Source organism: Hydractinia symbiolongicarpus, chromosome 6 (assembly GCF_029227915.1).
Source record: "Hydractinia symbiolongicarpus strain clone_291-10 chromosome 6, HSymV2.1, whole genome shotgun sequence".
NCBI lineage: Eukaryota > Metazoa > Cnidaria > Hydrozoa > Anthoathecata > Hydractiniidae > Hydractinia > Hydractinia symbiolongicarpus.
Genome location: NC_079880.1, coordinates 18522241 through 18545678, shown reverse-complemented (window position 1 = coordinate 18545678; position 23438 = coordinate 18522241). Strand labels below are relative to the sequence as shown.

The following is a 23438-nucleotide window of genomic DNA, read 5'->3' as shown; positions in this document are numbered from 1 at the left end:
AATTATTACATCGAATTCTTACACAACGCAATTCACATTCACATGGAAAATCAACTATATCTCTATCCGTGACGTATCTTGCTATCTTCAGAACTGTGTGATTTTAACAGAGGATTTCAAAATCTTTGTGCATCGCGATACGTTTGTTGTTGTCATTCAAATGAGGATTCTTTACAACACCGGCATTTAACAAGAGGGAAAGTAGTGAAAGTGAAAAACAACATGTGCAGAAACACCAATGCAAAATTTAGAGTCTGCTTGAATTCATTTCATCTTCGTCGCAGCTATCATCGTCAGGTTTTTTATAGCTTATTGTCTCAAGTTCTTTCATTGAATACTCTGGCTCATTTATGTAGCACCCTGTCACTTGGGTTTCATGAGAATCACTACTGTATTCCACTTTTGAAATTGCAGAGCTAGAGCTTGAATTTTTTCGTCCAGTGTCAGCATAAGCTGAATTCCGGAGCGTAACTAACGTCACAAAATAACGATGTCCCAAGTTAACCGTGGCGTCAAAAAGATAAAATATTTCTTACTGATATCTTAAGTTTTTTCAAAGTGATGTTATGATGTTTAGTGAATACATGCAAACTCGTCCCCAGCGCTTTTTGTGTCTGTTTTTTACTGAACAGGTTCAGTAAATAAAGAGACAAAAGGCGCTGGAGACGAGTTTAGAATACATGTTGAAATCGAAAAAGGCCGCAAGTTTTACAAATAGAACTAAGTTTCCAACATGCTTTGGTAATTTATTATTACATTTTATTTATAAATAGGCGTGGATAAAATCTTAGTGTAAGAAGGCTGTAAAAATGTATGCTATATATTTACAAGTGTAGAGTAGTCTAAAGTATAAACCGGTCAAATAAATAAAGCAAAATCTGGAATTTACAAATAAATAAGGAAGACTTGCAAGGGACTAACATAATGGCGGTCTAATTTCACGCACTTTCAACATGGCGCTTGATCATGTTGATGTTGTTATTTACACTTATGACTTTTATCAAACGATTAAAAATTTCGTCTACATAATAAAGCAAGAAGAACGGGTTCTAACTTTAAATCTTTTAAGCAAACTAAACTACCCACAGGTTCACAGTTATGCTTAAACATATATAATTATTAAAAAATGTTACAAAAATGCGTAAAAAACAAACAACAATCATTTTCAGGTCATTTTTTTAACTATATTTTTGGTCAGCCGAATATCAGGAACAGCGTCATTCTAATATACCATAAACGTAGATAGGAGTAACATTTAGCTTTTCTCCGTACTCGGTTATACCACAGAACACGTTAAACTGTGGTAAAAACGCCTCCTCGTCATAGTAACGGCTACAGCTGATAAACCCATTTAACAAAGCCGGTATCCTCAGTAAACTAACTTGTATACTATTTTATATAAAAATATGGCTTGAATAATGCAGAACAAAACAGAACAACGAGAAGTACTACGAAGAATCGACGTTAGGTTGAACATGATTCACATCGTGGTATTCTCTACCAAGTGAGCCGCTCGAAGTTTTCCCGTCCTGTGCTATGTCGGCCTCAACAGCAGTTTGACTTAGTATGCGTGCTGCTGAAGTACTGTTAGGCCTATCAGTGTTTTCGTCTTTAACGTTTATAATAGTGCTATTAGAACGCGACGACACGTCACCGCTATGTTGACGCGGCGTGTTTTCCGTCGTATACACGTCATCGACGTCAACTTCTCGGTGAATGTTTATGTCAGCTTCGTAGGCGTTATTATTAATCCCGTTCTGGTTTTTCAACACCCTTTCATATCCGTTGTGTCGTAAGCCGTTGTGGTTTAAATCGTCCTTTTTTTTGTTCTCTATTTTATTTTGTCTTAGCATTTCTTCTTTCATTTTCTCCTTCTCCCGTTCTTCTTTTATTCGCTCTTTTCGCTCTCGATCCTGCCGCTTGTTCCTAATAAACAAGATAGAAATATCTTCCTGTGCTGTGCTAATAAATTAGGCCGAAAAATCATTCTCAATCTTTTCTTTCTTTTTATACTTTAATGGCAGTATAAAAGTATACTTTATTCTATCAGAAAGTGGTTAAACGAGGCAACGTTTATTTAGGTCTGGCCTGTCGATAAATGTTGAGAAAATTGAACTTGTGTTGACAAGGGAACAATAGGGTCACAAAAAGAACATTAGAGTAACAAGAAGAACATTAGAGTAACAAGAAGAACATTAGAGTAACAAGAAGACCATTAACAAGAAGAACATTAGAGTAACAAGAAGAACATTAGAGTAACAAGAAGAACATTAGAGTAACAAAAAGAACATTAGAGTAACAAGAAGAACATTAGAGTAACAAGAAGAACATTAGAGTAACAAGAAGAACATTAGAGTAATAAGAAGACCATTAGAGTAACAAGAAGAACATTAGAGTAACAAGCAGACCATTGACAAGAAGAACATTAGAGTAACAAGAAGAACATTAGAGTAACAAGAAGAACATTAGAGTAACAAGAAGAACATAAGCAAGAAGAACATTAGAGTAACAAGAAGAACATTAACAAGAAGACCGCTAGAGTAACAAGAAGACCATTAGAGTAACAAAAAGAACATTAACAAGAAGAACATTAGAGTAACAAGAAGAACATTAGAGTAACAAAAAGAACATTAGAGTAACAAGAAGAACATTAGAGTAACAAAAAGAACATTAGAGTAACAAGAAGACCATTAGAGTAACAAGAAGAACATTAGAGTAACAAAAAGAACATTAACAAGAAGAACATTAGAGTAACAAGAAGAACATTAGAGTAACAAAAAGAACATTAGAGTAACAAGAAGACCATTAGAGTAACAAGAAGACCATTAGAGTAACAAGAAGACCATTAGAGTAACAAGAAGAACATTAGAGTAACAAGAAGACCATTAGAGTAACAAGAAGAACATTAGAGTAACAAAAAGAACATTAGAGTAACAAGAAGACCATTAGAGTAACAAGAAGAACATTAGAGTAACAAGAAGAACATTAGAGTTACAAAAAGAACATTAGAGTAACAAGAAGAACATTAGAGTAACAAAAAGAACATTAGAGTAACAAGAAGAACATTAACAAGAAGAACATTAGCAAGAAATTAGGGCAACAACAAAAAATTACTTACATGCTCTTGACAAGGACGCATGTACACACACTCATGACAATTACAATAAAGAGAGCTGTTGGAATGATGATGACATTGCGAAGTTCACTATCAGATAACCCCATGGTAGCAGCTATCTCTCTTCACTTGCGTCCATATTTTGTACTAAACTGAAATATAAAAAAAAAAATTCACGTAGATCAAGTTAATAGAAAAATTTTTTGCAGTACAAGTGTGGCCACATATGTAACACGTCGTCATTTTAGGAAATTTTAGTAGAATTTAGGACGTTTTGGGGTCATATTTAGGAGAAAACAATACAAAACGTATCAAAACCAGTTCATACAAGAGCAAGAGGTTTTACTAAAAATGTAGGAGAAAATAAAGAGTTACTAATAATCAAGCCTTTTCTTTTTAAATGACAGAGAAGCTGTTTATTTCGAATTGCAGTAACTATTTAGCTAAATATAATCAATTTTGCACTCTAAATCTTAACAATCTTTCTAAACATCTTTCGTTTAACGAAAAAACTTTTAAAATTGCTTAGTTCACTATAACTAGATCTTTGTCAAAAAAATAAATTATAGACCATTTAATTTCTCTTACTTGGATTTTATAATAACGCAATGTTTGTTACTAGAAACAAGATTGAAATGTTCTACATGAATACAAAGACATTCCTGGTACACACATTAAATTTTTCATACTTTCTTTCCATCAACTTAAATCTTTTAAAATACAACCCCGGATACTCCGCAACCACAAGCAATTGAGAACGCCGTTTCTTTCTAATTAAACTCCGAACTTCTCAATGTTAACAGCGGCCTTCGGATTAAGGGTGCTGATCTTTGCTACCAGCATGCCCCAACCTCACCCTATTTCGGACCTTTTCTGGTCGGGAGTCGATTGTTCCATACTGCAGACCTTGTGGAAAGTCCAGCTAACGCCTACACCTCTGTCAAAGTAAAACACTTGCAGACTTTCAGCTGCAGAGTACTGGTCAAGCGATGCTGTTTTCTTATTTCGAAAAAGAATTAAAAAAACGAATAATTTTTTCCAACTATTATTTCCATGCTTGTGGCTAGTTGCTTAACTCAGAAAGTTGCTGCTGACATATGTTTTAAAGTAGTTTGCGTATCCTTCTCATCAGATCATATAAATTATGTTACACAAGTCTAAGAAACAACTATAGCTACTCCTGCTGATGCGTGGCCGAACATACCGTAAACGTTCTAATAAACGCCCAAACTCTCTATTAAGGGTGTATCAAATAACCGACCCCTTACTCTAAAATCTCACAAAAAAATAAACGCCTACGTTTTAGACTGTTACAAAAGTCTGCCATAATACAGTGATGTAAGATAGACTTACCTAATGTTGACGCAAAAGCCTTCAGAAAATTTATAAACATCACCTGTCTAATAGCTGTTTCCACTTTTGAAATTAGTTCAAACTAGTAATGTTTTGTACATTTTTATAAGACATCAAAAAAATCTGTATACTTTAAATAAATTTAGAAACCAAGTACTTTATAATACAAAACAAAGAATATATCAATATACAAATTTTCGCAGTTTTAATTTTCGACAAACACTCGTCCGAAAATTTAGGTGTCCGAAATTTCTTGTAGTTACAACTTTCTCTATAATAATAGTCATCGTCAGTCTGTCATTTCGCAAAATGGTACCGCAAGAAGCGAGGCACATAAAATGCGGTATTAAAGAACAGGCGACCCCCTGAATTTGCCACGGGACACTGACTAGTTCTTATATAAAAAGCAAACAAGAATATATTAGTAAAATTAGATTTATCTTTGCGTGGTAAACATCAATCACTAAAAGCCTTTATGATCGTATAAAAATCATCGAGTGAGCGTTTTTAAATGATAGAGATTTTGGGGAGGGAGTAAAAGTGGGTGGGATCCCGCACTTTTACATTACGTAGTTAAAAAATTAATAATTGGGGTGGAAAATAGACGAAAAGGATAAAGAAAGATGACGTCATTGATACTTAACTTTGTCACGTAACTTCACTCGCGCTACCATCTTTAATTTTAAATTAAAAAATAAATAAAAAAACGTTGCATGCGAAACCATTTTTCACAATGTAGAAAAAATCACCTATTATAATGTTTGAGCAGATTTCTTTGAATTTTAGAAATTATAACACACAAAAAAAATTATTCCTAAAAATAATAAGATTAAAAGGATATTAAAAAAAGACAGGAAGAATGAAAGAAAAAGCAAAGCCATTGATAGACGAAAGATTTGCAAAAGAAAGCATATATCAGTTTTCGTGAAGAAAATACAATTAACACTATTTTTACAGTAATGTCGAACACACGAAAGTGAAACTTCTTTTAATTTGATAACCGCCTGTCTATTTTAACATAATTTAATGATTCGCCAAACTTTTGAAGTCGATTTTTTATTCTTTCTAGTTTCTTTCATTCTTGTTTTCTCTTAAAACAAAAACATCTGTCGCTTGGGTAAATTTTACTGCCTCCATCCTAAAACCATGGAAATTGTACACAATATTTGATGACTATGTGGGCCCTGCAGAAGCTTGTAGGTAAAATTTACAAAAATAAAAAGGGCTAATCGGGACTATCGTTTAATTGTCTCGTTTATTCAAACTTAAATATGAAGTTTTTCAACGAGCTCTAAGAAATAAGGGAGAGAATGGACGGGGTTTGAAAGTAAAAAACTAATTTTAATAAAAATTCACTGAAAGGAAATTTGAAATAATTTGAATTGATGAACCTACCTTTGAGACTCGAACAAAGTCTGGTTATCTAGCGTCGTTCTAATATTGCGTCACCTTCAGAAATTTGCGTCACCTTTAAAAATTTGCGTCACCTTTAAAAATTTGCGTCACCTTCAGAAATTTGCGTCACCTTCAGAAATTTGCGTCACCTTTAGAAATTTGCGTCACCTTCAGAAATTTGCGTCACCTTTAGAAATTTGCGTCACCTTCAGAAACTAGCGTCACCTTCAGAAACTAGCGTCACCTTCAGAAACTAGCGTCACCTTCAGAAATTTGCGTCACCTTTAGAAATTTGCGTCACCTTTAGAAATTTGCGTCACCTTCAGAAATTTGCGTCACCTTTAGAAATTTGCGTCACCTTCAGAAATTTGCGTCACCTTCAGAAACTAGCGTCACCTTCAGAAACTAGCGTCACCTTCAGAAACTAGCGTCACCTTCAGAAATTTGCGTCACCTTTAGAAATTTGCGTCACCTTTAGAAATTTGCGTCACCTTTAGAAATTTGCGTCACCTTTAGAAAGTTGCGTCACCTTTAGAAATTTGCGTCACCTTCAGAAACTTGCGGCACCTTTGGAAAGTTAGGTCACCTTTAGAAAGTTGCGTCACCTTCGGGAATTTGCTTCACTTTGAGGTCGGCTTTATTTGTGTAAGGTATTCCTTTTAATTTTTCAGAAATTATTATGAAATAAAAAGACAACAATTGCTGAAAAGGGTGGGAAGAAATAAAGATAAAATAAAAAGGTTAGCTAAGTAAAAATAGACATTAATAACCTACGCGCGAAAAAGTTTATACGCGCGAAAATTACTGCGTATAAGATAACTCAATTTATATAAACAAAAAAATTGAAGAACTCATAAAAAAAGACATTAATTCATGTTGAAAGGGTGAGGAATCGTAATAAATTGCACAGAATCACAAAATTTATATTAAAACTTCTCCACAGAATTATATTTTTTACGTTAAATGCAAAAAATATTTTGGACAAACCAAATTTAAGATGGTTGAAAGCGTATCTGAAGTTCTTATATTTCTAAAAATCACTGAAAGAACGAAATTCAGTCTAATAAACTAATTGTACGTGAAACATATAAGAAAGAATACGATATTTGATATAGAGTCTATGGAACGGAAATGATCTTGCAGTTTTAATGTATGGAGGAAAGCTTCAAAAGATTTGACATCACAGATTGAGCTTAACAAACCAGAAATCCTTTCCGTGTGCTCAAAACGAAAATCTAAAAGGTGTGTTGGTGGAAACACTGGAGAGGAAAGGGAGAGAATATTTTTAAGCACAAATTTCAGAAAGCAAAGTCGCCAACATAGCCGGCCTATTTCCACTCAACAGTTCCAAAAAAGTCTATATAGTTATATGTTGCAACAATGTTACAAATCTCAACAAGAAACACCCCTCCCCCCCTCCCTCTCTCCCGCAGACGGTAAACTTTCTATCACTCCGCAACATTTTAGTTAATCATCATTCTAAATGATCGTTCTGAACTCCATACATATAATTCAACGTTCAAGCAAAGATATTCTAAGTGCAAGCTTGATGCAGTAAAAAAACAAAAAAAAAACAAAAGCATTTATTTTAGAAGTTAAAAATTCGATTAATAAGACAAAACACCACGTGGTACCATACCTGGCATGTCTACCATCAATAATTGAAATTTTAACTGGAGTTTTTGTACGACTTTGGCGTTTAGCTATCAGACTAAGTTTTTTTCCAGTCTTTGTATTTTTTTCTCAAATATATTTTAAATCATTCGTTCATTATTAATGTTTTTTTTAGTATAATAATTATTTACTGTTGTCAAAAATTAGGAGACATGAATATTTTAACGAGGCACAAAAATTTATAGCTTATTGTTGAAAAATACTAAGTACAATAACATCTTCACAACATACAATGAAATCGAACTTTTTTTAACATAATTTCATTTAATTACTCTAAAACTTTTGTTTTCCATTTTTGCTTAAAAATTACACTTTATTACTTTTCAAAATAAAAACAGCTTTTTTTCAACTTTAACAATAAAAAAGAAAGGATTTTTTTATTTTCAGCAAGGTCAATAAATACGACTTGCTTACTAAACGTTTAAATACATATGGCTAATGTTTTCTCAACAACATATGTACGTGGAAAATTATGCGGCCAGTAGAGGAATATACCAACTTGCGCATGTGCAGTAACATTGGCGCAGAAACAGTAAACGCTATTTTTTGTCGATGACCTCCCCACTGTTTAAGCATCGGCACCTCAATGCTCAATTTTCATAACATGGCAGCGTTTTCGATATTTTTATTGGTTGTTCAAACAGTTTTCCGTCTGCAAACGCTTGTTATTTGACTCGCCTCAACTTTCATAGCTACATTACAAGCGTCGCGACAAGAAAATAACTGTAATGTGCATACAAAAATATTAACGTTGAGATTGCTGTCAGGGATAACCTAATTAAAAGCGACAGCAAACGATGTATAATTGAAAGAACAACACCCTGCTTTCAGTAACAAAAAATGCAGATTGAAGAAATTTTAAACATAATAGTGATAAGCTAGTCGACAAACTAACGTCGTCGTGTCGATTATCAAAACACGTCTACACGACAATTACACGACAATTTGCGACCACCATTTTTAACAGACATCGTACATCTCAAAAACTCTTACAATTATCACAAAATTATGAAAAACAGGAATTCCATAGAAAAAAGATCCTCGATTGAGTTCCTAATACCTTTTTGGAAATGAAGCATCCATCTATCAACGCGTACCTTCTGTTGTTACTTTCTTCATCATCACGTTTTATATAATATATAACATACAATGCGAATCTTTCTCCAGTAACATGGAATCCTACGTCATTTTTTCATGAAAACGTGGAAATTTTTAAGATGGGTGGATATTCTTATTTTCTGTAATTAAATTTAATATCAAGTGTAAAGACGTCTATCAAATTTATTGGATCAAATTCAGCGTCATTTAGTGTTCTTCTTTGATTTTTTAGGGCCTTGAATTAAGATTTTTACTCTTAACAATTTAAAAAAGAGTGTTTTGTGCATCTTAAAAATAAGTGCTTTGTACACCTTAAAAGCATACAAGTAGCTACAAGCATTTCTTGCAAAGTGGCCATTATAAAAAAGTTTTTCAGTAATTTAATCTAAACTCCAGGGTTCTTAAGAATACTTCGAGGCTCTCTGCAAATCAATATGTACGATGTTGAGTCGCCAATGATTTGCATATGATTGTATGTATACATAGAAAACCCTCTACCGACAACTATTTTCAGATTTCTGAAGTGTAGATGAAAATTAGTTGAAATATTTTTTGTTTGTTTGTTTGTTTGTGGTATTTCTTCTTTTCTCTTGTCTATTCACTGATGTTCTTAATTTTCAACCAAATCTGAGCCTAAATGTTCTTATAAAATATATTCTTATAAAACAGAATGCACATAAAATATCTTATCTTAACTTGCAGGAGGGAATAGAAAATGGATAAAAAGAAAAATAAAATTACAGAAAATGATCTTAGGTAAAAAACGCTCGACACTGAGATTAGAAAATCTGGAGACAAACCCAGTGTGCAGTTCAACGTTGAAGAAACGTCATGTGCCCGGTGGGAAGGCATTAAATTTGTTACAAAATAATTCACAGAAAATTTCGGAGTTCTTTTTTTTTTGACAATATCATAAAAGGCAGGCACGTCTTATTTTTTGATTTTTTGATAATATGAAAGCCATAGGAAAAGCAAAAAAATGTATTTGAGGCCGTTAGAAAACACGATTTTTTAAGAACAAGAAAAGTTGTCTACATTCTGGCTGTTTTTATGTTTTTGTTAAATTTGAGCCACATGAAAATCAAAATAAAATTTTCGCAAAATCACAACAATTGATTCTGCGAAAATTCTGTCTATATGTTTATTTTTTGCGAAAAAAATAGTAAAATTTCACCTTGCTATTATTCTTACTTTGTTCTTATGTTTTATTGCTCACAAAACCATATACTGTATACACCAGAGGCGTGTTGGAAGGCGGCTAAAAAAAAGATTATTAATTGGGAATTATAATGACCGCCCAAGATGCTGTACGAGAAATGTCAACCTGTAGACACGCCAAATAGCAAATGGGATATATTTTTATTTTACTTTGTAGTGACAAAAAAACAAGACATGCGTAAACTAGAAACAGATGAGCACTAAAAAACTCTACAACAAAACAAACTACGATCTCACGAGAAGTTATTTTTAAATGTTCAACTATACAACTCATCAGTCATATTACCAGGAAGAATCGACAACATTTATTTCTAAATAATATCCAAAATATATTTTGAGTAATTATAATAAGAATATTAGCCAGAACAAAAATAAAACAGATGCATACACTATCAATCCATTTTTCTTTCTGTTAAATTAAATTTTTAAAAAAGACAGAATCCACTGAGAGCATAATATGTTTCAATATACTGTATTGAAGAAAAACACGCTTTTATGCTGTTTCAAATGTTTCGCTATGGTGATGTATTAATATTTTATACTTATCATATATCTATATTTATATTTATATACTTAGTATCCTTGTCTACACATGAATGACTACTACATTGGTATTATAGACACAAAATTTGAAAAATTCACACAAAAAAAGTAAATGAGTTTTCTTCAGGTGCGGAATAAACGTGAAAATTATTATCTGTTATGTTACGTTTGTAATAACTTGCACTCAAGACTTTCACTTGAGCATGCTCGACGAACTTTTTAACGTTGACATGGCAAACTGACATAACTTTATAGAGTTTTAAAACCACACTACACGTTTTTTTTAATAAGAAACCAAGCAAACAGCCAACTATCTATTTACTAGAAAAAGTTTTTTATCAAATTTCTTTATTTTGACGCGGTCTGTGAGAGCAGGGATATTCAATAATAATATAAAGAAAGAAACTTTCATGAACACAAGAAAAGATGAAATAACGTTTTCAGTCTTTGATGTCTGTTTCGTTAAAATCCTTAATTTTTAACCATTCTTCATGTTACTTGATATTCGTCCGATTTTCCGTTATCGGGTAATAATACCTGAATGCTTCGAATGCCAGTGTTTACAACAGATATTCTTCTTCACTTTTTAGTTAGTTTCTTATAAAGTGGTTTCTTATTAAAAAAAAGTGTAAAACCTTAAAAAAAATTTAAATTAAGTGTTTGATTTTCAAGCTATGTTCAACAGTTCCAAAAATGAAGTAAAAGTTCAAATCACGATTTTTTAGAAAAGATTAAACTTTCAGCAAGTTTTGGAACTTTTTCAAAATTTGATGTCCTAATAACAGCGACCTAATGACACAATTTAATCTCTTCTATAATACATTTCTCTTGAATGAATGAATGAATAAACATAAATGGCACGCTATTAAAAACGCGTGTAAAGTAAATCTTGGGACAAACTCTTCTCGACGCATCAAACGAACTTAGATTTAAAAAAGGCCTTAACACATTCGACATAGCTAAATAAAAATAAATTATTTAAATGTACAATAAAAATTAGCTAACTATATTATTAATGAATATAAAATTTAAAAGGTCAAACGTTTTTTATCATAACGTAGTTGATAAGAACTAGAGGCTGAGATTTTGCCAGAAATGAAAAACATATTAAGAACGTCACCAATCTGAATTCCTTATAATATTATAAGAACAAAACAAAATGAGTTTAGAATTATTTTGGGACAGTTATTTTCCCTTGTAACTATTATAACCTTGTTTGTTTTTACAACGGCGTGTTTTGAACTAGGTCAATACGCACAGCAAATTTCGTACATACTAAAAAGGGTAACACCCTAGAACAAGCTAGAACAACCTAAGAACAACCTGGAATAAACTAAGGACAAGCGAGACCTATCTGAAAACATTCTAAAAGATCATGCTGATAAAGTTAAATTCGGGTAATCCCCTTTGCATGTTTTGTGAGCGATTGAGGTTATAAGCGTGTACAAAAAAAATTCAAGCGTGAGAAGCGCCGTGATTGTAACATATGCTGAATGAATACAAAAAGATACGTCAGTTGGATCGTCGAGGTAGACAACAAAATTAATTATCTACCTTTAAAATTTGGCTCCTCTACATAGCTCTTCGACAAATGATGAAATGAGTATCGAATGTGTGTTTCCGACATCTCGCTACAAAATGGGTGACCTGGTTTCCATTCATTTTTTTTTAAAAACGAAGGGTGTTTTTGAAGGTTTCTTTACCCAAAGACAAAACCAGGTATAACCACCAGTTTCACAGAACAATCAGAGAGCTGACAGTAAACGAAGAGAACAACCGGAGAACCGGCAGCGAATGGAATGGGAATTCTGTGCGGAATAGCGCAAACGCTCTGTGTTCTGCAAACTGATTTGAATGAAGAAAAATATATATTTTTCCTTCTTTCCATTCATTTCAAGCATTTTGAATGTGGCAAGACAGAAAAAAAAATAGACTTCCTTGATGCAGCGAACTGTATCGTCGTAAGACCGGGGGTTCACATAGAATGGTAAAATTCAATATAAAAAGAAATGCAATAACTAGCTATTGTTCTAGCTAAATGCTGATATTGGACTTTAGGGGTAAAAAAACCGGGACGGTTAATGCTGTTGTTGTACTAAACTAAGGGAATCCCCATAACTTGGCGAGCAGGAAACATAGCAGAAATATTCTTGTTAGAAACCCAGATTTATTTACAGAATCGATACAGAGATTATGTGAACTTCCTCTGCTCTAATAACTTTTTTATCCAAAAATTATGCAGAAAACAATTATAAAATAACCATCTCTTGCATATAGAATATTCATAAGCAAGATGTCACGTTGAATTCGTAAAATGAATTTTGTCTAACCGACAGAATTTCAAATATGTTTAGTTTTTTATTCATCATGTGCCATAACTCAAATAATTCGCTGACGGTTGATTTTTCCATTTTTTGGAGAACACAATAAAGTGTAAAAAAACAAGCACATCCAGACTTAGTTGAATTGAGACGTTCTTATAAAAATCGTCTAAAGTAACTAATTTTGGCGGAAATACATTTTCAAATAATTTGCTGACGGTGGATTTTTCCATTTTTTGGAGAACACAATGAAGTGTAAAAAAACAAGCACATCCAGACTTAGTTGAATTGATACGTTCTTATAAAAATCGTCTAAGGTAACTAATTTTGGCGGAAATACATTTTCAAATAATTTGCTGACGGTGGATTTTTCCATTTTTTGGAGAACACAATGAAGTGTAAAAAAACAAGCACATTCAGACTTAGTTGAATTGAGATGTTCTTATAAAAATCGTCTAAAGTAACTAATTTTGGCGGAAATATATTTTGGTTTCTCAGCTTTTTTCGTATACAAAAATTCCTTTTTTTATTGTCACAATTCGCAAAAATTTATGGATTTTGATAATTGGCTTTTATATTTTTTCAGAATGTAGCCATTTATACTGAAAAATAGTCATAGAGATGTGTCCAAAGTCCACAACTTTCGCATTTTCTATTTAGATCGCAAAAATAGTTTTTTGTAAACAAATACAAGCGCAGAAATTAATTCCAGCGAAATATAAAATTCTGTTTGCTTCGAGAGAGTTTATTCACGCGAATTTTTTATTTATTCTGGGAATTATATATTACTAGTTATTTAAACCCGTGGAGAATCCACTTAAATTTATTCTGCTTTTTATCACAAAAGGTTTGTAAATAATTTCAATAAAAAGGCTGAAAAAACATTTTAGCTAAACAAAATCCCGTGGAGGTGTCCACTCAAAAATTGATGGTATGTTTCTTTGTGCGAAATGATTTGTATCTATCAATTAAAACATTTAAACGAAATAGACAACAATAATAACAAGGTTAATTGCCCGTGATTTACCTGTACAATAATTTGTAACAAAGCAATCGTCACGGTAAATTTAATTTAGCATGCAATAAAATTCCCAACTAATGAAATTACTTTATTTTATCACATGATTTGTTCTAGCCAATTAAAATCGTAAACAAAAAATGTTTTAAAATACAGAACATTTTTAAAGGGGATATATTACAGATGCTTTTAAAGAAAATAGTAAAAAATATAACCCACTTTGGCTTATACAGGCACACAGACACACACAGTCTCCGTATTATTATAGATATTTCATTCATATTGTTTAATGTTTCGTTTAATAATTATTAACCCATTATAAGAATCTATTCAAAATCATGTGTTTATTGTGTATTTTATTGCAACTTTACACACTATTCCATCCTTTCTTGCAAAAAATAATAGTCAACACCTATGCCTACCTTTATTGCTAAAATCATCTGTAAAAAGTGACTAAAATGTTGTGCCGACCAAACTTTTTTTATCGACCACCTATTTTTACTGCCTTTATTTTTTTTTTATTTTTTTTTCTTTTTCTTTTTTTACTGCATTAAAAACGCAAATGCCTATAAAATTCGAATACAAATGTTGAAAATTATCAATTTAAGTTCAAGCCGAAATTATTAGCGATATAAAAAAGTGAATTTGCACTAAATCCATTTGAATAATTTATATTTTTTAAATTCAGCAACATTTTGTAACAGTGACCAATACTTTAAAAACTAAAAATTTCTACCAATTTCTTCTTTTTTTATCTATAAAGTATCGCGAAAGTTATTTCTCGCTAAAAAATTTTAAAAGGTGTCCCTTCCAAAAATTATTACCCTCCAGTCCCCGAGTTTTTTCCACAAAAGTTTCTTTCCTACACTTCGCAACGGTTTTTTGAAGAACTCGAAATCTCGTTTGCTTTTCGGCAACAATTTTTCGTCTGTTAAGCAGATTTTTGGCTACTTCATACCTAAGGTTGGTGAACTGGAGCACTACTGGATGGGAAATTAAATCCTCTTTCGATGTCACAAAGTTAAGTGATCACGAATTATGGCTAACAGACGATATGCAGGTATTTCGCCGTCCCTGCGACACAAAATCGCGTCCTTCGGAGTCCAAGGTTTAAAGCAGCTCGATCGACATTTCCTTTAAGTCTAGCCCGTATTTTATTAATAGTACCGATATATTTTGTAACCAACATACATGTAATAAATACTGACCAACCAACATCTCGCAACCAAAATCCCACAACACTCATACATAGATGAAAATATCCCATCACAGTACAAAATGTTTTAAAAACTATTTTTGTCACAAGCCCTCGTAAAATTTAGAAAAGTTACAAGATTTCAGCACTCGATTACATGCCAAACAAAACTAATGCTCAGCAAAAGAAGCCGCAGACACCTTATGAAGATTAACAAAAATAAAAATCAACAAAACAAAGAACATTAATTCACCACTTAATCAGAAGAAACGACGACATTACAATGATGAATGCGACTCACGATTGTTAGGTGCGTTCTAAACCACAATATCAAGTTGCCAGGAGGTAAATAGTAACAAAATTACTGAACTATTGCAGAAAGGCTGACCTCTTTTTTTCCTTCAAAACCAGTAGCTAAAATTCTTCCAAAACTTTAAAATTTAATTCTTCTAAAAATATATTCTTAGCATATTATATCAAAGAGGATATTGAACTTTCGAAAAAATACAAATTCGAGCTAAAAGGAGGAGGAGATATTGAAAATTTTTAAAAGCTGTAATTGTAAAGGAGTGACTTATAAAGTGATTTATAATAAATATTGCTACAAGAAATAGTGTAATATAATTGAATGGATATTAAATATCAAATTAAAAATAAAGAAAAACGTTCTAGCAAAAAACATGTTTTTAATACCATAATGCTTCAATTAAACCGCCCTACTTCTTTTAGTTTATTCGAAACATAATACAAACGTTGACTTTCACACTGGCACGGATCTTCATAGATACCCATATAAAATATGGGAAGAAGATATGCTCATGCAACACAAGCCACTAATATAATTGACGATGACGTTATTGTTAATGATGTACATATTATGTGGAAAATATATATATTCCATACAGTCATTTATTTACTGAACATGAGAGAATACATTATTTACTAGAATACTAATAACAAAAAAAAGCACAGCGGAGGAGGATTAGGAAATTTTGTAAGAACTAATATCAGGATGAATATTGTGCCAAATATAGTACAGAAATTAGCTACGCGCGAAACGGTTTGCAGGAAAATTTATATGCGAGAAAATATATTTTTATAGTTTACATAAACGTAACACATTTGTATTTTATCTAAAACCCAAAATTTTGCTATTTTTAAGTTGTTATTTGTGGGGGAAACTAAACTTGAGGGAAAATTAATGTGCGTGAAAATTAGTTTGAATAAAGTAAAAAGCACACCTAGGTACTTAGTACAGCTTCCTGATGGTAAAACTTAACTCGTGTTTACAGCGAGCAGAATTTTTGGTGAGTAATGAACAAGAATAGTTGCATCTCTCTAAGAGCAGTAGAAATGGATATTATATCCACAAACACATGGTGCAGGTGTAGAAGCTTCACCATTTGTTAAACCTCTCATCGATCCATGGCTATACTTTTACGAGATCTCTTACAAAGTTCACAACAGAAATTCCTTCACATGGCATTGTGCATACCCAGCGGTTTCTTTCTATAATTCAGCTGCGAAAAAAATTCAAATCTGAGTTCCTATGATCTGTTAAAACCTCCAGAATGGCTAAAGGTATTTACCAAAAAGAAATTGCAAAATAACTTGTTTTAAAAATAAGATAAAAATTTGCCTGGTGAATTATTCTGGGAAAATCAAAAACGTAACACCAACATGATAGCAAATAAAAAGAAAGGAAAAATGCGTTAGTGTACATTACCTTCTCACAAATTTCTTGATTCATACATGACTACTTCGCATATTTCTAAAGAAAAAAATTCAAACATATGAAATTGCCAAAACTCTAATTTTCAAGAAAAAAAAACATAAAAAATAAAGGTTTACGTTGATGCAACCTCCTTGACTGATGACATACTCATAAGAAATGTAGCCAAACACAAATGAATTTCCTTTTTTATAATACACCAAGCCTAGCAACATAATCTTAATCCAAATGTTTAGCATCAAAATCAATAAAAGTTAGTTACAATACTATGTATAAAGATTTAATACAAAACAAAAACTCCATGGTAACAATATGAATGCTTTCAGCATAAAATGTAATAATTGTATGAACAAGAAAACAGCTGTCTTTATCGACTGTTTACAATGAACACAATTATACGTTTAAACAGAGTAGCCTGATATTACGTTTGATTGGGATACAGTAACAGGGCGGCCACAGATTTTAAATGAGCTTTTAGAAAAAGGAAAGATTGTAATCAATCTATCGCTTCCATCTGGGTCCGTGAAAAAGTTAATTACTCTAATTGCTGTGATCTGATTGGTTGATTTCGATCCTCTAATTATCTCTTCAACTAATAATAGCCAAAGATGATTACACTCATTGCCCGTCGATGACAGGTGTAGCTGTTGAAACGTAGCCTAGAATAAACTTGCTTGTTCATGACATGATATTATCTATATTATTCAATGACTGATTACGTCATCATCTATGTTGTTAATGTAAAGATTAAAAGAACAGGTCCCCTGTGGTACACCACATAGCACTGGTAACCAAGCTGATTCTGTACCAGAAATAACTCTTCTTTGCTCTCTTCCAATCAAGTTTGTAACATTTCCTCCAATTCCATGTGCTAAGAGTTTTTTAAGCAGTCACTTATGTGGGACTTTATCACAAGCTTTACTGAAGTCTAAGTATACAACATCAACAGGGCAGCCTTGATCTTGATATTCAGTGATTTTATTTATGAATGTCAGGAGATTTGTTAAGCAGGATCTATTTTTCCGAAAACAATGCTGAGGGTCTTCAATCAAGTTGTTGTATTCTAAGTGTTCAAGTACAATTGACTCAAGTACTTTACAGATTTGTCAAGTCAGACTAATTGGTCTATAATTGCTAACTAGCCATTTCGATCCCTTTTTCACATTTGTACAGTTGGATATGTTGTCAGGGCCTGGTGATTTGTTCGCAATAATGCATTTAGCTTGTTGCAGACACCTTCAACTTTAATTTCAATAGACTATAGTTTTGTATCTCCGAAATACATTTGACAAGGTTTAGAAAGCTTGTGTAAAAACTGATGTGAAGGATTTGTTAAATATATTAGCAGTTTTTAACTGATCATGGATAATGTTAACGTCTGAGTCCTGCACTGACCCTACTGTATCCTTGTGGTTTTTTTTTTGCTTCTTACGTATTTGTAGAATGCTTTGGGGTCTTTTTCATGTTTTTGCTCATTTGCTCATTCAAATGATTTTTTGGCATGTTTTATTTACTTAATAGCTGTGTCTAGTGTTCTTTTATATTTAACATTTTAACTTTTTTTTTCTTGCTTGATACACTTTATAATTCCACCAGAGTAGTTTCTCCAAAGACTTTCTCTTTTTCCTTGGTACATACAATTTAACAGCTTCTTCTATTTTCAACTTAATGGTTTCTTATATTTGGTCTACAGATTTCTCATTAAAATTTTAATTCACAGTTCGAAAATATTGTTTCATTTTTTGTAATTTACATTTCTGTAATCATAATGTTCTTTTTTCCAATTGTGAACATATGTTTCGATTTGCAATTTAAAATTAACTATATTGTGATCACTAGAACCAAAAGGCTCAGTAACTTCGTCATCGAAAATCATTTTTTTTTAGTTAAAAACACTAGATCTAATATGTCTTTTCCTCTGATAGATTCACTGACATGTTGATGCAGGTAACTATAAAGAACAAGGTTAAGGATTTTTTTACTATCATTTTGTGCATGTAGAGTTTGCCAGTCAATTGATCTACAGTATAATTGAAATCTCCACACAATATCAAGGTATCATTTTCTACCACTGCTTTTCAAATGAGGCTTAGCAGGGCTTCCTATTCAATTTGAGTTCTGGAAGGCAAGTTGTAACAAACTCTTACTTTGATGTGTTCCCTCTTACTTGTGATTAAATTAAACCAAATTGATTCAGTGCTCTGTGTGAAAGATAAAATTTCATCCTGTGTAACATTTAATGATTCTTTTACATATGCAATACAACCTCCCCCTCTGTGATCTGCATGGTCTTTGCGACATGTTATGTTTAAGTTCCGCATCAGTTATTTTATCATTTGCCTAAGTTTCAGTGATCAATATAATGTCTGGTTTGACAGACAAAAAAGATGTCCAATTGCTTTAGCTACACAGTTTCCTTGAATTGGCGCAGTTTGGCTTAGTACGACCAACAAGGTTTTAGTCCAGTGGTGAAAGCAATTGGAAACTTTACTACAATCATGTCAATGTGTTGCATGTACCCCTGGAAGAGTATGGTGAATTAAGTACAGGTGCGAGGAGACGAACAACGGCGCCCCACTCAAGCAGGACACACGACTGGGGAAATAACAGGAGGGGGATGCGGTGCTGACAGTCAGAGGTATGGCACCAAGAGGTTAATAACAGGTGTAAAATGCATAAAAAGCTAGAGCTCATAAAGAGTAGGTTCTTGTGAGGTATGATAGAGGAAATGAAATCACAGGAGAGGGGCGAGAGAACACTACTAGGAGAAGAGCTCCAGATGTAGTAGAGAAGAGTGAATTTATTGGGAACATGCACATGAGCTTGAGACAATATCTTCTCTCCAGCCTAGCATTCCGCCAAATTATCCTCAGTTTATTCTTACAAAGTTAAAATAAATTTTTTAATCCAAACTTGTGTTTTCATTGGGAGATGTCCAATTGCTTATTAAATATATGATTTCAATTCATCGTATTTATTGATGATATAAAGCGCATTTAGTAGCAAGCATGTGAGCGGATCAGAGTTACATGTATACTGAAGTTTTATTTGTATTTTGTATATTAACATCATTCATAAAAACACAATTTTTGACTCAATTTGAAAACATTTAACACTGTCAGTCAGAATTTTTTTTGATTTTGTATAATTTGTTGATTATATCTCAAAACAATTTCTTTTGGTAACACAATGTGGTCTGGTCAGTTGGGTGACAGGAATCTGTGGTTATAAATTTCCCCTCTTTGAGTCTTCCAGTTTTTCTTACCTTTTGCCAAACTGGTTTAAATTCCTATCTGAGAGTAAAATCATTCTTTTGTTCATTTTGTGACATATTTTTATTTATATATAAATACATTTTTCCAGTCACTGAGATCCCTAATTTTGTTTCCAATATGCAACAGTTTCTGTTTTTGGTGCTTTTTTGCACATTTAAAAACAATTTTTTTGGGGTTCACATCATTCGGTTAAAGTTTCATTTTCTCTGCTGACAATATTTGAATGTTTTGCTGCTCAAGAATATTGTGAACAATGTATTCAACAAATTCCAAATCATTTTCGAACTCATCTTGATCATCGTCATTTACATTAATATTGTCTACATTGAAATCAGTAAATAATAACATTGCATACTTTCTCTTTCCTTCCCTTCACATCAAATATTTCATTAATATACTCTGTTTACAGTACCGCCTGAATGTAATGTTACATGTGCATGATAGTTATCACCTTTACATGAGCTTTCGGTAGCGTCAGAATTTTCGTTTTTATTATATATCCATTGTTAAGTACATGATCTAGTTTTGCATGTCAAAAACAATAGAGTTTGTGTCCCACATGTGAAGTTTAACGATCGCATGAAATTTTCGTGTGGCTTATTGTTTTTTATAATTATCGCAGCTGCTAAGGGATTAACACAAAAAAATGTTTAAAAAGTTAATTACCCTTCGTGTCTCTATTGTTTCAGCACACGAACATCTTTTATTCACACATGAATTTATTTGTTAAGTATCTCCTATTTCGTAAACGCGTAAGCGAACGTTATTGTTCTGCACACGAAAGAAATGTTATATGTTTTGTTTATACATGCAACGAGATTTAAAATTTTAAGAACGAAAAGCGGCGATAGAATTGCTTTTTAAATCGCGTTTTAAAAATTTAAGAACGAAGAACAGCAATAGCTAAATAGATAAAATAGATAGATAATAGATAGATAAAAGCTTCGTTAGATCGCATTTTATGGCAATAGAAAAGCTTCGTTAGATCGCATTTTATAAGTTTAAGAACAAGAAGCGGCGGTAGATATGCTTTTTTAGATCGCGTTTTAAAATTTTTAAGAACGAAGAACAGCAATAGAAAAGCTTCGTTGGATCGCATTTTAAAAATTTAAGAACCAAAGCGATGGTAGATATGCTTTTTTAAATCGCATTTTAAAGTTTAAAAACGACGAACGGCGATAGAAAAGCTTTGTTAGATTGCATTTTAAAAGCTTAAGAACGAAAAGCGGCGATAGATATGCTTTTTTAGATCGGGTTTTAAAATTTTAAGAACGAAGAAGGGCGATAGAAAAGCTTTGTTAGATCGCATTTTAAAAGTTTAAAAACGACGAACGGCTATAGAAAAGCTTCGTTAGATTGCATTTTAAAAGCTTAAGAACGAAAAGCGACGGTAGATATGCTTTTTTAGATTGCATTTTAGAAATTTAAGAACAAAGTTTTTATTGAATATTTACTTAAAAAGCGCGATGAAAAAAATAAATATTTCTGAGAGTATATAAATAAAACTTTTTAGCGCTACAAGAAAAAAACACTTGCAAAAAAACTTTTGAGCACAGTAAAAAGAGAGTTAATATTATTCCCGAATATTATAGTTGATATTTTGTGATTGTTAACACATTTAAACAATAACATGCATGTCTTAAATTCGAACAAAAGTTTTTCGTATATATTATTGTTAACACATGTACCTATAGATAATAATAGAAACATGCAAAATACGTGTGATAACAATAGACACAAAGTTTTTTTATGTAAACATGACATCGTTACGTGACAGCGTGAAATGCGTGTACATGTAACATTACATTCAGGCGGTATTGTAGTTAACGATTATGTTTAGGATCTTCAAGTTGTTGTACAGCCTCTACTTTGCTTTCTAGTACCGTCACCTTCTGTTCGATTTCATGTTGAATATGAGTATATTCCTTTGAAACTTTGCTTTTACATAACATTGGTTGAACTTACACAAACAACATATTTGATTATATTGCAGAAAGGCGTACATTTCATTACTTATAATTTTACATTTCAGTTGGTACCAATTTTCACAATAGTCACAACAGAGTTCACTTCAACTTTATTTTCAACAGATCTATTAAATACATTTACCACAATTATCTCTAAAAATCTTGATCTTATACTCATGGACTAAATAGTAGTTTGAGTACTTTTTTTATTTAACAGACATTCTTATGCCTCCTTCCTTTGGTTGCAAATTTCTTTTCCATTTTAAATTTTTGTTGTTGTTTGAGGAATACTTTAAAAACAATGCCATTATAGGCCATTATTTTGAATGATTTTACCCAAGTTTTGTATATTTAAGCTAGACACGTGACATAACATCTAGAGGTAACAGCTACTGTAAATGCTTGTGTCTTGCAGTTGCCATTCATTGAGGTATCTGGTGTGGGTGAACGTTTTTCATGGTAACTATAGTATGGACACTGCCTCTTAAATATCAGTTTTTCATCCAACATGCCTTTAAGCACCAACATTAAAAAGTTCATTATATATTTAAAGAATTTTAATTGTGCATTTTATACACACGATAGCCATTTGTCAGTCATATTCATAATTTTCTTCACTCAACCCAGAATACTTTTCCTATCCTTTTTCCAAGTGATTTCTCAATGAAAGACATAATACACCTTTACGATAATTCGGGAAGACTAACACTCCATCACAGCTTATTTTGTGATAAGAGGAGGTAAACATCACACTTTTATAAGAGTTTATTAAGGAGAAAACACGTTTTTTCGTGATAACTTTTCTTGCCGCCTTTTGTTTTTAATGAAAAGTACACATAAGTTGTATCTTATTATTATTAACGTTTCCTAAAAATTTGAAAGAAATTGATACGACTGAAGTTAAAAAACTGGAGAAAACACGCTTTCGTCCCTAACAAACTCTTATAAAAACACGATTTTTACCTCCTTTTTTCCGATATTGTAAAACGATGGAGAGCCGTAGGAACGCATGTACAATTGAATTATCGTAAAGGTGTATTCAGCATAGTTCTTGAAACGTCTGAGCGCAAAATGCACTTGCTACTACCTTACATTAACATAACCAAAATTGCTTTGAAATGTGTTAAGCATTAGGCAGCATGCATGCTACATCCATTATATTCTTTACTAGGAATTTTAAAGCTCGCGCAATTTTCGAATTAAATAATAAATCTTATACTTACATAGATATAGCTAGCCTATATCTTTCTGATCAGAAAAATGTCACGCTCCTTTTCTTTATGTGTTTTTTTATTAGAATACATTTTCATGTTCTTGTTCAGTGTTTACCACGACCACCGTTCCTATCAAGGATCCGTCAGGAGGGTTAAGTTATTGAAATAATATTTCTATTACCTACAAGTATTGCGTTGAAAAGAATAATTATAAAAAGAAAAATACAATAAATGTACTATTTTTTAAAATAACTTTTTTTCAATTTATTAAATAGATTATTTGTCCTTAAAATTTTTTTAAACTTTTTAAGCTCCCTACC

At 32.2% G+C, this 23438-nt stretch overlaps 1 protein-coding gene across 4 annotated transcripts; it reads right to left on the bottom strand.

Annotated features, from left to right (window-relative positions):
• Positions 1-721: 721 nt before the first annotated feature.
• On the bottom strand, positions 722-23236 carry LOC130647325 (uncharacterized). Of its 4 annotated transcripts, none has more exons than XM_057453133.1 (5): positions 23128-23236; positions 16657-16701; positions 9810-9893; positions 3119-3267; positions 722-1926 (listed from the first exon to the last, which is right to left on the bottom strand). In XM_057453133.1, exons 4-5 carry the CDS (start codon positions 3220-3222, stop codon positions 1449-1451), a joined length of 582 nt encoding a protein of 193 aa, XP_057309116.1. In that variant the 5' UTR covers positions 3223-3267; positions 9810-9893; positions 16657-16701; positions 23128-23236; the 3' UTR covers positions 722-1448. The 4 variants fall into 4 exon arrangements, with proteins under 4 accessions (XP_057309116.1, XP_057309117.1, XP_057309115.1 ...); XM_057453134.1 differs by having other exon boundaries at positions 9827-9893; XM_057453132.1 differs by lacking the exon at positions 9810-9893.
• Positions 23237-23438: the final 202 nt, after the last annotated feature.

Bases quoted from the DNA above. Each gene is read 5' to 3' on its own strand.
- LOC130647325 (XM_057453133.1), bottom strand. From the start codon at position 3,222: ATGGGGTTATCTGATAGTGAACTTCGCAATGTCATCATCATTCCAACA. The intron at 1,927-3,118 runs GTAAGTAATTTT...CTTGTTTATTAG, and splicing joins TGCGTCCTTGTCAAGAGCAT to GAACAAGCGGCAGGATCGAG.